Genomic DNA, 15,762 nt, shown 5'->3' with positions numbered 1-15,762 from the left:
TTTGAAATAAAAGAGCGATGCGTATAGATAAATTAATTTAAATTGCATTTGTGAAAAAATATATTTCAAGCTATAATAAATAACGTATAATAGATCAAAGCACAAGTACACACGTTGCAATAATGAATATAAAGCGAAAAGCAATATAGAGAGAGACAAAAAAAATAATTAAAATCGGCTAAAAAAATTTAAAAAAAAGATTACAAAACAAATATTAAAAAAAAAACACAAACAAGCAATTTTGCAGTTTTGCACAAAGCAGTAATAAATTCAGGAAGCCAAAGTAAAATCTGCTGTGTGTATTTTCATCTAATCATATCTTTTTGTTAATGATAATTATTCTGCAACATTGTGTGAACATTTGCTTCGATTTTTAGCGCCGTGCATATCAAGTTTCTTTTCTGTCCAAAAAATTAAAACTTTAATTACACAATAACACATCGTACAATATGCAATAATCATTGTATTCTCCTATACAACTCGTTACAATATACTATATGTTATATAATAATAATAATGAGTACCATACACTCAAATATATATATACACACATATATATATATGTATACACATGTATATATACATATACATATATATATATAACAATTTTAGCGAATGACGATACTCATCTTCGTGAGACATCGGCGCGTCGGCCGAGAGACGGGATCGACGTCTTTATAAACATCTCTCGCTACGATAAACTATGTGAAATTCAAATGCAAAATCCGGTGAGAACGTGCAACCACTCACGCGATGAGAGACACGAACGAGACTGGTTTAAATAAACATGTTCCGCGATTCCTATCGTAGATTCTGTATCTCTTTATATCTCTATATTTATTCATATATCTCTATATTTATTGATTCACTCATATATATAATTTCTCCTTCTGCATCTCTTCTTTTTTTCTTTTTCCTTAATCCTCCTCTCTGAAAATCTCTAAGCTAGATATATTATAAGATCTAGTTTATACGATAGATTTAATTTAACTATGTGTACTCAACAAGCCAGTCTAGCTTCGACGACCGTCACGGCGCGTAAGGGAACGCTTTGAACACTCGGAAATGATCCGTCCTTGGCGTTGGGAAACATCTCGATTAATGCGAGACCGCATTGGTTGGGAATGAATCTCGAGCGCGCATCTCCAAAGCTCTTATCGCTAATGATCCCACTCGATCGGCGTTTCGACGTTCGGCGTGACGTGTGTTGGTCTACGCGCGAAGGGTGGTGTCTGTGTGTACGTGTGTATGTGGCCCTCTTATATTATATCTAATAATCTTTAGGCAATATATTCTACCTATTGGCGATAAGTACATTGATGTACGAGCTGTCTCGAATCGATATCCGCGCGCAAGCTATGTCGGAATCGCGGAGAGCACCTCCGCGGCTTAAGAATAGCGATTTTTGTACCATCTTGTTCACACATGCGTATAATTTATTAGAAATTAAAATGTACATAATAAATAAATATATATTTATTAAGCTACTACTCTCTCCCTCTCTCTCTCTCTCTAAGATATAAAATCTCATTTGCCAATTTTATCAAACGGATTTTGTAGCTGACGTTGCATCTAATATTGTGCAAGTTGAATCTTGCGCGAGTTCACGTTGAAGAAAATCGATTTGGACCGTGCATGTTCCCGTGAAAATTAATAGGCGCGTTATTTTTTGACACAGCTCGCAGCATCGTCCACGTGCTCCTTACTAATATTGAAAAATACAATGTACGAGACAATAACGTTACGTTGGCTATACGGGAGCGGCCGCGAGGCGAGCGAAAGCGATAATTAAGGCGAGAAACGCCAAAACGCCGACCTTGGACGGGAGTCTTATCGTAAAAAAAAAAAAAAAAGAAAAAAAGATTTATTTTATCGGATCGACAAGACACGCGTTACAATCGGTTCTACTACATGCCTGCCTTAAGTATATACGAAGTGTAGTACGAAACGTAGAAGCGAGTTCGCGGTTTTACATCAAGGAGAGCGGTGTATCCGAAGAGAAGAGAATAGATCTAAACGATCCGCGACACTTTTTTTTTTTTTTTTTCCTTTCCTTTCGATCGTCGCGAGCCTACGTGTCGCGGATGTAGGCTCGCCGATTATTATCGATTTATTTGTCCTACGGTACGCCGAACGAGACGGGAACGCTCGTCGTTGTTAATCGGTGATATTAACGACGCTTTCACGGCGTTGGCTCGCTACATATTTGCGATAGTACGTGTGTGGACGCTGTGTATCGGCTACTCGCACGGGCGCGACGCATCGGCAGACGGAATCGTTCGCAAACTCGCGTCGACTGAATTTCCATCGACAGAATCGGCTACTTGGCAATCGGCAAAACGATTGATTTCGACCCCCAAGTTGTCCCTTAAAGCTATCGCTTCTCACCGCCGGTTTCACGAAATCGCCGTGCCGTTCCGTGAGACGCCGCTTCTTTATCGCCTTTTATCTTTATCGTTCTACTTCTCTCTGTCTTTCTTCGTGCTGCACGCGAGTCTGCAAGTTCGAACGGCAAGATCGATTGACAACGCTGAGACGTGTAGTTAATGCAGCGAACCGCGCTATTTTACACACAGCTCTTGTAACGAAGGTACTTATAGTTATTAAAACTTTGTTTCACTTATGTATCACACTAGAATCCGTGGTATCTGTAGACGCTTCTTCGTACATCGAGACGTGCGAGAGTTCCACCCGCAAAATCCTAAAAAATTATTCGAGTATATTCATGGTGAAGTGTCGCAATCTGGTTTCAAAATTTCCACTCGCTAATATATCAATTATGACAATTTGCACTAATTAGGAAGTTAATTTACACAATAAAAGAATTAATCTGTATTTAAAAAGTCTTTGCTGCAACGTTACTCAAAGATCATAAAATCATAGAGAAATAAGAAAAAAACAGCATAAGTCACGTAGAATAACGGTGAATTAATCCAGAAAATTCCGTTTTTTATTTAACTTCATTTTTCGTCCAAATTAAATAAAAAAAAACAGAATTTTCTGAAGTAATTATTCAAACCGTAAATATTGATTTTGCACATTGTCTCTTTCTATTTTATGCAATCTTCACAAAAATCACAATATTTTATAATAAAACTTAAACATTTTACACAATAAATACGCTTTTATCTGAAATGATTCTTTCATAAAATAGAAAGCAAAATGCGTATTTTAAAATTCCGTTGAAATTCTACTTATTCCACTCTTCTGCACAGCTCACTCGATCGCATAATTCACCTGTCATTTCTTGGCGGATGTGTATCTAGCTAGCTTCAGTTTTAGCGGGTCCAATAGCTTTATATTAAAGGCGATGTCGTCGATGTTAACCTCGCGAACGTCCATTCCGTTGAGCGTCAGAAGGTGGTCGCCCAGGCACATCTTGCGGGTCTCCGCGGCCTGACCGCCCGGGGTCTGCGGAGGCGTAAATTGATAGAACACGGCGAACGCGCCGAGTGGCGAGGTGTCCCTCGTGCCGGTAGAATTTAGGAAAACTACTCACCAATTCGCTCACGTAAACTCCCGTGTGGGAAAACGCCCTGAAACAGATACCGGCTCCTTTGCCGGACTTTTTGTGTATTTCGACTTCGTATTCCTCGGGTTTCTCGTGGCGCAACACCGTCATTGTGGTCTGCAAACGAACAAAACGATCGCAGCTTACAAAATAAGACGAATAAAAATTCACCGAGGAAATGTAATGAAACGACATAATATAGGTATAAGCAGCGATGTGAATCCAATCGCATACTGTTTCGTATTATTTTCCTCTTGTTAAAAAAAAAGAGTCGTATTTCAGATAAAAGAACGATTACTTGTAAGAACTCTACGTACATTTGTACGACCTTGCTTCATAATTATTTCCTTTGCTTTCGAGAGCTCTATCTGCCTGAAATTCTCGCTGCCTACAGCGAGAATCTGATCGCCAACTTTCAGACGACGGTCGTTCGCGACCACGCGGTTTGCGTAAATATCCAGAATAAATATTCCTTCCTGAAATCAAACATTATTTCTTAAAAGTATGTTAATCTTGACACTTAAATTAACACAATAATTAGTAAAATTATAATGATACAAGGCTCTTGTGATTGTCAAAATCAAAATTCTTAAAAAGGAGCATAAAGAGCTACGCAGCAAGTTGATCGTGCAAAGATAATAGTGTATTAATTAATTTACATTATCGTTGCGGCTTATTTGTAATTTTTGTAACTAATATTGAAAAAGGCTTGATGACAAGCCGAAACGTTTATTTATATTCAAACTTGCTGTGTGGCTCTTTATGCTCCTTTTTAAGAATTTTGACAATAATTAGTATCGATAATTATCAACGCTTGAGATATTTGAAAAATATATTATTGTTTGCTGTCAATATTTCTTTGTACGTCTTATAATTCACGACTTTATTTTAGCGACAGATTTTCTTATTTGGAATCAATTTTTTTAATGAAAATGTTGGCGTTAAATCAATCGTAAGTTTTCCGTTACAGCGAAGGAAAACTATTTCGCTTATTAAATCTGAGAAAAATAAGCAGATAAGGAAGTCATATTTGATTCCGAGTCGATTTTAATATAATTTTAATGAAAAATTTACGGTGCGCGGCTTTTGTAAATGTGAAATACACTCACCATGGGCGTGCCCGAACCACCACTCAGCTCGATACCTAGCGACGTGCAATCCTTGTCTGCCTCAAGCTCTATCGTCACCTCCTTGTCGATCGGTATCTCGCAGGTCTTCGGATCGTGCGGCACTTCGGGTTCTGGTGTTTTTGCCGGTTTCGCTAGCAGAAGATCAAACGCAGATCACACACAAAGTCGCAATTTTACAAATTAAATACGAAAGTTCGCGCAGATCGATAGATAGAAATTTAATTGTCAAACTTACTATTAACAACTAACTTTACTTAATTAATAATTAATTAATAACTAACTTTACTATTAATCGTCAAACTTACCCGGCGTACCCTTTTGCGGCGTCTTCTGCGCATCTAATCCAAGAGCCTTAGAGCCTTCCTCTTTGTGCTTTTTCTTTTCTTCTTCTTCCGCATCCACGTTAGGATTGCACACCGTCAGCTCGACAACGCCCTCCGCTTTCTTCAATAAATCTGTCGCCTGAAAAGGATTAATGAGAAGGGCTGTATCGAGCGTTTCGAAAATAAGAAATCAAACTTTGTGCTCTAATCGTTAAAAACAATGAAAAAATGTTATATATAAACGCAGGATTTATTTTCGAATCGTTCGGGAAAAATGTCAAGCGCGTAAACACGTCTGAATAAATCAGACGGTGTCTTTAATAAATGTGTTAAAAATAAAAAAATGTAAAAAAAACGAACCTTTTGATACGTTTGGTTTATCAAACAGTCCTTGTTGACAGCCAGAATCATGTCGCCCACTAGCAATCCAGCCTGCAATGTAAAGGATCGTTCCGTTAAAGGACATGTCTCGCTTAAAATAGGGCGAGCGAAAATTACCAGATCCGCGGCGCTGCCCTCTTGAATGTCAGACACAAAGATACCTCGCCCTACGGTCAGGTGTTTCCCTTCAATGATCATAATACCTAGGCCCCAATTACCCTACGAATGACAATCAATATGTTAGTATTAAAAATAATTGTACGAGAGAGCAAGAGGGGGAGAAAAGGCAAAATATCGGGCGGTCGCACAATTATACGGACTTGCCTTTTTCACCCTCACGGTGCGTCTACCCTTGTACTTCTCGAAATCCGTGAGGGACTGAAACACAAAATATCTTTCGTGACGATACGATACGTTTTCACACTTCACAAACATATATATAATTACATGTGATTTGTGGCGTCAAATACGTGTTTTAGAAAGATAATTTTTATGCACAGAAGAGCACACAGTATGATATCGATAAATCGCAGTACAACCGGCGAGAGAGAGGAAGTCCTGCGGATGTGTGGATGAGAAATGTGCAAACGAAAGAGTTTTGTGCTTAAAAAAAAGAAAATAAAAGCAGATTTAAAGTTTATTTATTACAGTACATTTATTCCCGCCCCCCTCCTCATAATTAATGGTATAATCAGAAATGTGATGATTCTGTATGAAAAAAAGGAAAAAATGTGGAACAATTCATTTCTCGCGACACAACAGAAAAGTTTTATCTTATATGTTGAACTTTTTTCTTATTCGAAAACTACATTCCAATGATAATCAATAACAACGAGTAATGTATTGAGACATATATTTCAATTAATTGTTGTTGAAATATTACCGTGCCAAAGTCCCAAACATTAACCATCTTAATGTGATTCTACTATTTCGGAGGATCAATACAAACTAAGGATGATGTAGCGGTCCTGCTACAATAAATACGTAGAAGTCAGGTTAACGTACTTCGTGTGGAAGTACACTAGCGTTCAAAAGTTTGGAGCGTTCTGCAATTTTTATACGACAGCAGATACAATAATTTTATCGGAAATATCGACATTTCCTTACGAATATACATATGTACATTTAATTTAATGCTAGAAAATAAAATTATTTATATAAAGCTGTTTTTTTCTCGCTGAAAAGTGGAGAAATGTTTAAAAATTATTTCTAACCCGAGGAAAAACGGTAATATGATCTAATATGATCAGATGTAAATATATATAATTAGTTATAAAAAGATCTGGTAGCATGTAATAATTTATATAATCATATAAAGTTACGTATGTTATTAGATCTTTTCACAACTAATTATATATATCTGACCAATTATACCATTTTTTCTCGGGAAGTCAGAATATCAAGATTACATCTAGCAGTCAAATTGCAAAATTGTTTGCGAAGTTTAATCAGTTCACTCACATAGTGTACGCTCGTACATTCGCACGTCGATATTTTCAATAACATAACGGTGTCTGTTAAAAAATGGGTCAACTTATTTAAAAATTACAAGGTAAGCTCCAAACTTTTGAGTCGTGGTGTACATTATTGTTATTATTTCGACTTTCCTACGCCTATGAAGCCTTTTTTACTCCTCTATAGGGTATCTTTCCGATCAGTCGAGAGCCGAAAATAGCAGTGGCGTGGATGCCGCGCTGCCATTGACAACTGTTCGGCATGTCAGATAGAAATATAGCATCTACGTTACTGTTGTTCTCGGGAAAACCTGAACTAGAGACGGGAAAATTTCATTCCACCTCCCCCTCCCCCGTTCGCTCCCAATTGTTACATTCATGAGTCGGCGACAGACGCGGTATGAATGCGGCCAGGTAACAACGGCTGTTGCGGAAATTGAACAGCTGGGGACTGTCGAGTCCCGATGATCGCCGATCGCGAGATAAATTAGTTTATCAAGCAAATATTGCGCGCATCGACAAAGTTTTCGAAAAATTTTATCAACATGCGATCTCTTGAAAATTGCAGCTGCAAGCGCGTCGGTCGAAATAAAATATTCTGCGAGCAATAATTTTTTTACCGCATTAGGAATTAATCGGGAAGCAAGAAAGTCTAAAAATTCTTCAGGATTTTCATATCACGCGTTGCTTACGTGCGTGATCTTCTCGTTAGTTGTAGCATTATTTATCGGACACTCTGTATAAAACGTATAAATATCTCGAGCAATTTCACGCATCTTATATTCAAATTGAATTTTTTCCGATCGTAAATAAGAGCCGACAAATGATGTTACTTAAGAGCGCTCGTAATGACGGAATTTGTCATCGATCATTTGTATTTATCAAAATATAAAATGATTACGCAACGCGCTCGCAGCTGCCGCTAATTACGCAACGCACACGTATCGATTGTATTACGTGACATCGCTCGCGCGCCTACCGACGCCACGCTATTCTACAAAAACTGCAACCGGTCTCTCGCATTATGCCGAGCAAGATAAAGACAAAGTATATAGATGCCGCAAATTGACTTACGTCATCCAAGGTCGCTGGAAATTGAACTATCGGCTTTACAGCGATGTCGTCGACAGCCTTCGATCTTCTGCAACCGGGATAGGCGAAATCCGTTTATAGTTTTAATGAATTTTCTTATACATGCCGTCTACGTCACGCTAACACATCGCGGAAAAAGCTCTGGTGTCTCACCGATAAACGACGATCTTGAAGCAAGTGCCGGCCATGCCTTTGATGAGAGCGGAGGCGTTCAAATGACATCGTCCTTGCAACACGCAACCGTTCACCTAAATTGGCACAGTAAACGGAGTTTTTTGTTTTCATCATTTATAAATTCACCATTCGTCGAACTGAGAAAGCACGGAGACTTGCAAAATTCGAGCCAATGGCAAGTGCGATAAAGATGAAAGAGATGAATTTCGCGAAAGGTCATTGGGATTTCAGTTCACTTTGTTTAATACAACATTTTTGCTCGATCAAACTTTCTCTCACAAAGATGTCGGAGGATTAATAATATTTGAAACTGTGAGTATTTCATTAAGTGTCAAAATTGTCTGTCGCAAACTGCGGAGGACCAATTTCTCGCCCGCCATCTTCGTTATTTTATCCGAAGCGCAATTACTTCTCAACTTTGCAAACACCGTGCCGAGCAGAAGTGTTAGTGTTGTTGTTTTCCTAAGAAAACCCGCAAGGTTCTCGCGCGTAACGTCGCGACAGACAAGTTAAACAAGATTAGGCGGCGCGCGAATCGAAGATTAAACAGCCCGATCAGGTGACTCAAGTGGAGGGGAATCGTGCGAAACCGAAGTCGTAAATGGCAAGTCGTAAAAAGGAGGGGAGGGGAAAGTAAAGTACCCACTTCCAATATCTCGTCGCCGATAAGGAGCCCGCCTTGTTTATGAGCTGCACCCTTCGGATTGAGGCCGCAGATGAACACCGCCATTCGGTTTCTGTCCTTATGTCCTGCCAGGGAGATGCCCAGTCCGTATCTGTCCCTCTCGAGGGTCACCATAACCACTTTATGTCCGAGGTTCTGATACCTTTTTTGGATCTTCACTGCAAAATTAAAAAGACCATTCCCACGTGATGGTGATCGATCGGCCACGTGATCGATCGGCCAACAACGTAACGCGCATACACCGAATATATCGGAAATCATCGTACACTTGGAAAAAGAAACGTGATTTCTCATGTAAATTTGTAAAAAAAATACACGAATAAAATTTTCGTACACAAGATTTTACTTTCGAAAAAATTAAACTTTGAAATTGGAAAAGTTGATAACATTTATTACATTTATTTAAATTTGAATAATTTTTAACAATTTTGTGTCACATTGGATTCATTTATAACAGCTACTAAAATGTGTGTAAAAGTTACAATATTTCAGCAAGATAACAAACAAAAATATATTTTCATACATTATAGCAATTTAAATTATTTTAAACTGATTTATTGGACAAAATATTGTATATTTTTATTTATTTATGTGTTTATAATTTCCATCAAGACGAATTTGACGTAATGAGCATGAAAAAATGTAGATGTATTATTAATTTCAAATTTTTTCGAAGGCAAAAACTTGCGTAAAAAAATTGCATCCCGCATTGCCGATTTATTTTTGCGCGGGGAATCTTCTTTTCGATTGTGCTACGATCTTCCACTCACGCTTTATATTGGATTTTATAATAGATGCGGTGAAAATAATATAATCAACCATCTCTCGCAATGTATAAAGGTTGATAATCAAGAATGCAGCAAAATTGAATTTCCCTACCATTATTAGTGACCACTGAACGTAACAAAGTGCTTATATAGAATGAATATTGATTTTTCTTGACGCAAAGAGAGGGTATAAATACCAATTTCAGATTGCTTCCCGATTGCGATGTATATTTAGCGCGAAACGTCACGAATCACTTACTATTCGTGTAGCCGAACTCATCCTCCTCTTCCGGATCCGCTTCGATTTCGGCCTTCGTGCGTTTCAGATTCCCGGCGCTTTTTCTCGAAATCTAAGCAGAGGAATTTTTACACAGGCGCGTTTCGAGCCGGTAATCGGAAGCGTTTCGATCGGTTGTTACCTCGACACCATCCTTCGTGTAGACGTTGCCCTCCAACATCCGAGTATCCTCCTCGTCCTCGTCCGAGCTCTCGTCCGAGGAATACTTGGGCTTCGCGGCGGGTTCCGCGGCGGCGGCGGTGGCGGCAACGGCGGCATGATCCTCCCGTTCCTCGCTGACTTCGCGCAGGATGCCCGGATTCGCGGGAGGCGAAGGGGCTGTTCGTCGAATTGACTTCTTCATGGAGGATCTGAGGCGTGATGAGAACATTTCCCGATTTGAAGAGAAGAAAACAGAATAATCTCGTACTTTGACTTTTAAAAAACGATAAGTGCCATCGATTGGTTTTTTCTAAAGATGGGAAAAGTAAAGTGCACACAATGTAGTCTCCGCGATCCTACCTTCGCGAACCGGAAGCTGAGCCATTCGAACTTTTCGCACTCTGTCGTTGCGACTCGCCGCGCAAGATGCTTTGAGCGTCGCCGTCCTGGAGTCCTGGCTACGCAACGAATAAATTGATATTTTCAAACAGAGAAAAGTTAACTCTTCTTTTATCTGTCGATAACAGAAGTCAATTATCATCTGCATGCAAATTATAATAATAACATTAAGATTTCTCGTGAAATATTCTCGAGGACAATAAATAATGTAATGTAGGAATGCTTGAAATCGAACGGCGAAATTGCGTTGTGATATTCGGCATCATTGTTGACCGCGCGAGAGAGAAACGTTGAATTTGTCGACCGACTTTTCGAAGATTGCGAGTTGCGACAAATTACAAGAGGCAGCGACGATATTCCGCGTTGATTGCGGCGCTCGCGAATGCAATACGTAATTAACACGCGATGATTCTATTTTTGTTCCCTCAACTTATTATTAAATTAAATTAATTGCAAGAAGATACATTTTATTAATAGCAAATGTAATAACACGTCCTATCCTTTTTTTGCGCGCATATTTCATTTGATAAAACGCACCGCAATTATTCTTATGAATCCACCTAAACGCAAATACCATAATACGAGGTACAAATTATTCAAATAAAGTAAACACTCGTAAACTGCATGAACCAATTACTGGAATGCTTAATGCTCGCAGGTACAATAAGTATCATTATCCTAACCCGTGTAGCCCCCGCATTCGCTTAATTAGAATGGAAATACGTTTTACCGTCGTGTGAAAAGTGCACTCCGGCGAGTCAATTAAAGAAATTAATTAGTGCGGAACGCTGTGCCTGTCGGCGTAGCATTTTTCCTCCTATTTACCAATTAGTGCAGCAATTGTATTTGTTCCTCTCGTGCCCGGCGCGTTCGCGGTAAACAGATCAAAGACACGAATCATGAACGCATGAACGGTGCGTTTTTAATTCACTAGAATGAGTAAATATTTGCTTTGCATAAATTGTTGCAGTCCGCGCGTTAGACCTTTCTTTGATGCTTTGTTGAAGAAATTTAAAAAAAATTTATTTTACATTCTATTTTGCGAAATGTGTTTTGTCATTCAGAGCAACGGAATCCGAAAATAATGTAAAATTTAATAATACGAAAATAAGTCAATCAATTTTCGGGTGGGCGTTATTGAAAACATATTTATTTATTATAAAAACGTTCAAACAATAGCTCACATTTCCATAATAATACAATATCATTATTCTTCTTCTAGCGGTCCCGTTTTGATTTTTTGAAAAAAGTTTTTTTCGCTTCTAAAAAATTACTTACAAATGTGTCGAAGCTGCAAGCTCATCATTATTCGACAAGCGTCTTATCACATTCTCGATACAGGTCAGAGCCATCAAATTATAAAGTATTTGGACCATTAAAAGAAGATCTGAAAGAATCTGCGCTACATAGAAAACAGTATGATACTTTTCTAACGATGAGCTTGCAGTTGATGCAAAGAGATTTTTTCGAAGAATCGAAAAGCTGTCGAACTCGAAAAAGTGTATCGAAAAACGCTGCGATCACGCGGAATGAGCTACTGTTCGAATTGCCATAATAAATAATACTTTTCAATATAAATTTTCCGAGAACTTCCTGATTTCCAACTTCGTACTTTTATCCAATGTTTAATAGAGATAATTATACGCGACACAATTATTGCTAGCATTCCAATTACAAATATAATTGAAGGGATGTGACGCATGTGAGGAGACCGACCTGTATCACTTCCGGCGTGATGGACCTCGCTGGCGAAACCGGCGGTGGTTTATGGCGAAAGGAGGCCGTTGGCGTAGCAGGACTGATGCCGGAAGACGGTGACGTATGACTCTTGACAGTCTGCCTGCGGGCTTTCGTATCTCTCTCCTCTTGGACGGCGCTGCCGTGCTCCGGGCTCTGCAACAACAATTCCCGGATTCTCTCTTGAAATCGCGGACATGCACGCAAGTTAAATTCGTCCTAATTTAACATTATTTCCTACAGCGCTCTAAGCGCTGCTAAAACGTTGCTAAAATTCCGGTGATCTGATATTGCGTGTAAAGTTACATATATTAATGCACACAGATTTTTATTAAAACGCGAACATCTCGCAAATAGTGCGGATTTTTTTTTTTCAGCAAATCAACGCTATTAACTTTGCTTATTTTATTTCCACATGAGCGAAATAGTAATAAAATGACACAATTTTTTTAAAATTGTGTTTAACATATGTATCGCCGACTTTCTCCAATTTTAAGATAAACACAACAATCAAAGCTGAAGGACATTAAGCGGTTTTACAAGCACATTCCGAGTATGAAAACGTTTTTACAGCAATTGCGAGATTTTTTTTTAGATAAGTAGAGAAAATTAGAGAAATAGACAACGAAAGAGGGAAATACATGGTGCAAATAGAGAGAAATTCTGCAGAATTGTTTCAAAGGTCCACACTTATTTTAGCAACCGGATAAACTGCGCAGACCATCCGGATAAACCAGTCGGAATGAATTAGTACAACAGAAATATTTGCTCGTGTATCTTGAATTGTTGCCAAAGTAACTGCAATTGAGTGAGTTTAATTCCGTAACGCATAAAACAGACTAGTGGACGCGTCCTAGGAATCCTTTGGACGCGTTCTCTCCATTGTTTTTTCAAAGAGATCAATTATTCCGAAAAAGTTAAAACTTTGTTTCGACAAACTTCTATGCAAAAGAATAAATATTTATAGTGCAGTGCTATTAAAGTGCGCTAAGTATTCGTCGCAATAATTGCCGCGAGCATCTGTGAGGAACATAAAAATTATTTATGCGCTCTTCGTGCGAGCATTTTCTTTCTCTGTCTAACGCGTGCACTTTTCGAAACGATCGATTAAAATGCGCCGAGGCTTGCTGCACATTCCACTGAATTGATGTAAGGAGAACAGAAAAAGTCGCTTCTGTTTTCGACGAATGCGATGCAAATTGAATTAAACAGTAAATTTTTTATCGAGAAATGAAACATTGATTGCGTAATTGATTACATCCATCCAATTAAATGTTGTTCCGATGCGCATTTGTTATTTTGTAGTGGCAACATAAACGGTTCAATCGTACGTTCATCAACTCGTATTTACTGATTAATTCTCTTTTTGTCGAGATGAATATATGCCATTAAAAGACGCTGTGCACTGTTGCGCGGTGATTAAAGCTAAATTTGGTAATGCACGGAGCATCATCAGGTCAGCTTTAACTCTCGTCAGCGCCGAGTTTTTACCTTCTTATTTTACTTTATTAATTATTTTAGTTCTGTTTCATCGTATCCATCATTTCATTACTCGCTTATTTCCATTCATTTACTTCCGAAATATTATGCGACACACGTCCGATTCGCGCGATAGTTTCTCGAGGCGCATTACTCAACATTCCATCTCACTCTGCCGACACGGAGCTTTCCAGCAGCGCGCGAACTGCGCCGTAAACCGAAGTAACCCCCCGGCTCATACGATATACGGTTTACGACACGAAGGAAAACACACGTTTCGCGCGACGCGCATCTTCGCGCCGCGCGCGAAGAAGCGCTGACGAGAGTTGCGAAGCGCCGGGACGCGCCGGACGGAATTATCGAAACGTGAGATCGTGAAACGAGCTCCTCGGCGACGATTGACATACGTCGAGGGTGACGCATTTGCGTCCGAAGAATCGGTGCATCGCGGTGCTACGTCGGCGACTGACAAAACCGCCGTTCGAGCAGGCGGTTTCGTGCACGAAACTGAAGTTTCCCACGAGAGAGCGGCGGCGGTGTCGGCGGGGGCGGACAAAAAGGGGATGGTTGGAGCCTGTTCATATGCGCGGGGGGGAGGGGGGGGGCGCATCGGTGCGCGGGGAGGGGTGCGGCCTCGTCGATGGCCCATGGTGTCGATGATGGGGCGCGCTCGGTCGCGACGATGTAAGCCACTCTTTCCGGCGAACCGCATCAGCGCCGGACTCTCGTCGGCGATCTCCAACCCCTCCCGCCCCTCTCACCCCCTCCCCCCCCCGTGTCACCTCGCAAAGGCGCGCTCAGTCGGCGGAGGCTGTTGCCGCGGTGCGAGATTGCTCGCTATTTACCCCGCCGTTTATCGCCATGTATCTCGGGACAAACCGACAGACGCGCGGACCGCGTAAGACCGTCGTAAACTCAAAAGCTCGTGTTTCGAGAAAGCGGATTCTCTCGAAAGCGACTCGAAAGCTCGGCGGGGCAAATTCTGAAAAGGCAATGTTATCGAAGGAGAACGAATGAAAGCCACCTTCACGATGTGCTTTCTTTCTATAAAAGATACTTTAATCGATGCTCATCGTTATTATAATGGCACGACAGCAGGATATTCTTCCAGCTTGTAACAGTTTTTCTTCTTTTTTTTCCAAACTGCAATAGTCTTGCATCGGCAATGCGACGTGTCGAAGGATGACCGCGAATCAAATCAGCGACTAATTATCGTCGTTAGATATTGATTTGCGCGAGTAACTCAGTCTTAAAAATTAGAAAAAAAATAGCGTAAAGCTCTAAATGACGTCATCAATAATATATATATATATAAAATCACATCATCGCTTAATTATTCGAGTTAATTGCCGACGTTACGGAGATCCCGTCTTTTAATTTGAGGTCGACCGTCGACGTTGTCTGAACGCGTCCTTACAATACCAGCCTTCTGTCTCCCGCCCCATCGTGTCAGTCCCGACTTTACATATCTCCGTCTCTCTCTCTCTCTCTCTTCCTCTCCCTCGCGGCACTCTGCGCCAGTTTCCCTCGCCACCCCCTCGTCGCGGAGATTTATTGGAAAGTTCGACCCCGGTGCATCGTACGTGTACAAGAGCTGTTCGCCGATAATGGCCCTCTCCATATTTTTTTCTCTCTTCTTTCTCATCCGTCTCTCTCGCTCTTTCCTTTGTCCTCTCTCCGTCCTCTTCCGCGCTTTCACCGCTTCCTCTCTTTTGCTGTCTCTCTTTCTCCCCCTCCCTCTCTCTCTCTCTCTCTCTCTCTCTCTCTCTCTCTCTCTCTCTCTCTTCGTGTCCCAGCTCGTTCGCGAGATCGTGTGTGTATCTCGACATTGCCATTCTCTCTGCATCGACGGCCCCGAGAGAGAACGCGCGCACGGCCGATTGAAATTTTGGGGGGAAGCCGATGTCGTTTTCAGAGAGCGGCCAATTGCAGGCCGCGCACTTCAGGCCGGTCGCCGCACGGCGGCAAACAGGTGTCGTTATAATTGACACCCGCGTTAATGTAAGCACTCGACGCACGCCCGATCGCAGATCGGGAAGGACAAATCCGGGGCCGCGTTTCATTCCCGGTTAATTTCGAGGCGTCCAAAAAACGGGCGGGTGCTGCTCTTCGGCTTGAGCGAACGAAAATAGCACGGCTGTTGATCGACGATCGACGCGCGGCGATCGCGCAGAAAACTGTGTGTTAGGCC

At 40.7% G+C, this 15,762-nt stretch overlaps 1 protein-coding gene across 4 annotated transcripts in view; it reads right to left on the bottom strand.

The window, feature by feature from the left end:
• Nucleotides 1-393: 393 nt before the first annotated feature.
• The window catches only part of LOC105679582 (multiple PDZ domain protein), a 100,796-nt gene continuing 85,427 nt past the window's right edge, over nucleotides 394-15,762 (bottom strand). For all 4 annotated transcript variants that reach the window (XM_012379671.2, XM_012379672.2, XM_067348993.1 and 1 more), the window contains 16 exons: nucleotides 12,072-12,248; nucleotides 10,317-10,414; nucleotides 9,937-10,165; nucleotides 9,777-9,867; nucleotides 8,712-8,908; nucleotides 8,045-8,139; nucleotides 7,874-7,940; nucleotides 5,670-5,723; nucleotides 5,463-5,564; nucleotides 5,325-5,396; nucleotides 4,947-5,103; nucleotides 4,621-4,772; nucleotides 3,829-3,987; nucleotides 3,500-3,628; nucleotides 3,238-3,411; nucleotides 394-2,701 (listed from right to left, as the gene is read on the bottom strand). In XM_012379671.2, the coding sequence (XP_012235094.2) occupies nucleotides 3,241-3,411; nucleotides 3,500-3,628; nucleotides 3,829-3,987; nucleotides 4,621-4,772; nucleotides 4,947-5,103; nucleotides 5,325-5,396; nucleotides 5,463-5,564; nucleotides 5,670-5,723; nucleotides 7,874-7,940; nucleotides 8,045-8,139; nucleotides 8,712-8,908; nucleotides 9,777-9,867; nucleotides 9,937-10,165; nucleotides 10,317-10,414; nucleotides 12,072-12,248 (1,950 nt within the window). In that variant the 3' untranslated portion in view covers nucleotides 394-2,701; nucleotides 3,238-3,240. The remainder of the gene's footprint in view (nucleotides 2,702-3,237; nucleotides 3,412-3,499; nucleotides 3,629-3,828; nucleotides 3,988-4,620; nucleotides 4,773-4,946; nucleotides 5,104-5,324; nucleotides 5,397-5,462; nucleotides 5,565-5,669; nucleotides 5,724-7,873; nucleotides 7,941-8,044; nucleotides 8,140-8,711; nucleotides 8,909-9,776; nucleotides 9,868-9,936; nucleotides 10,166-10,316; nucleotides 10,415-12,071; nucleotides 12,249-15,762) is intronic.

Source organism: Linepithema humile, chromosome 2 (genome assembly GCF_040581485.1).
Source record: "Linepithema humile isolate Giens D197 chromosome 2, Lhum_UNIL_v1.0, whole genome shotgun sequence".
NCBI lineage: Eukaryota > Metazoa > Arthropoda > Insecta > Hymenoptera > Formicidae > Linepithema > Linepithema humile.
This window is presented reverse-complemented; position numbering and strand designations above follow the sequence as displayed.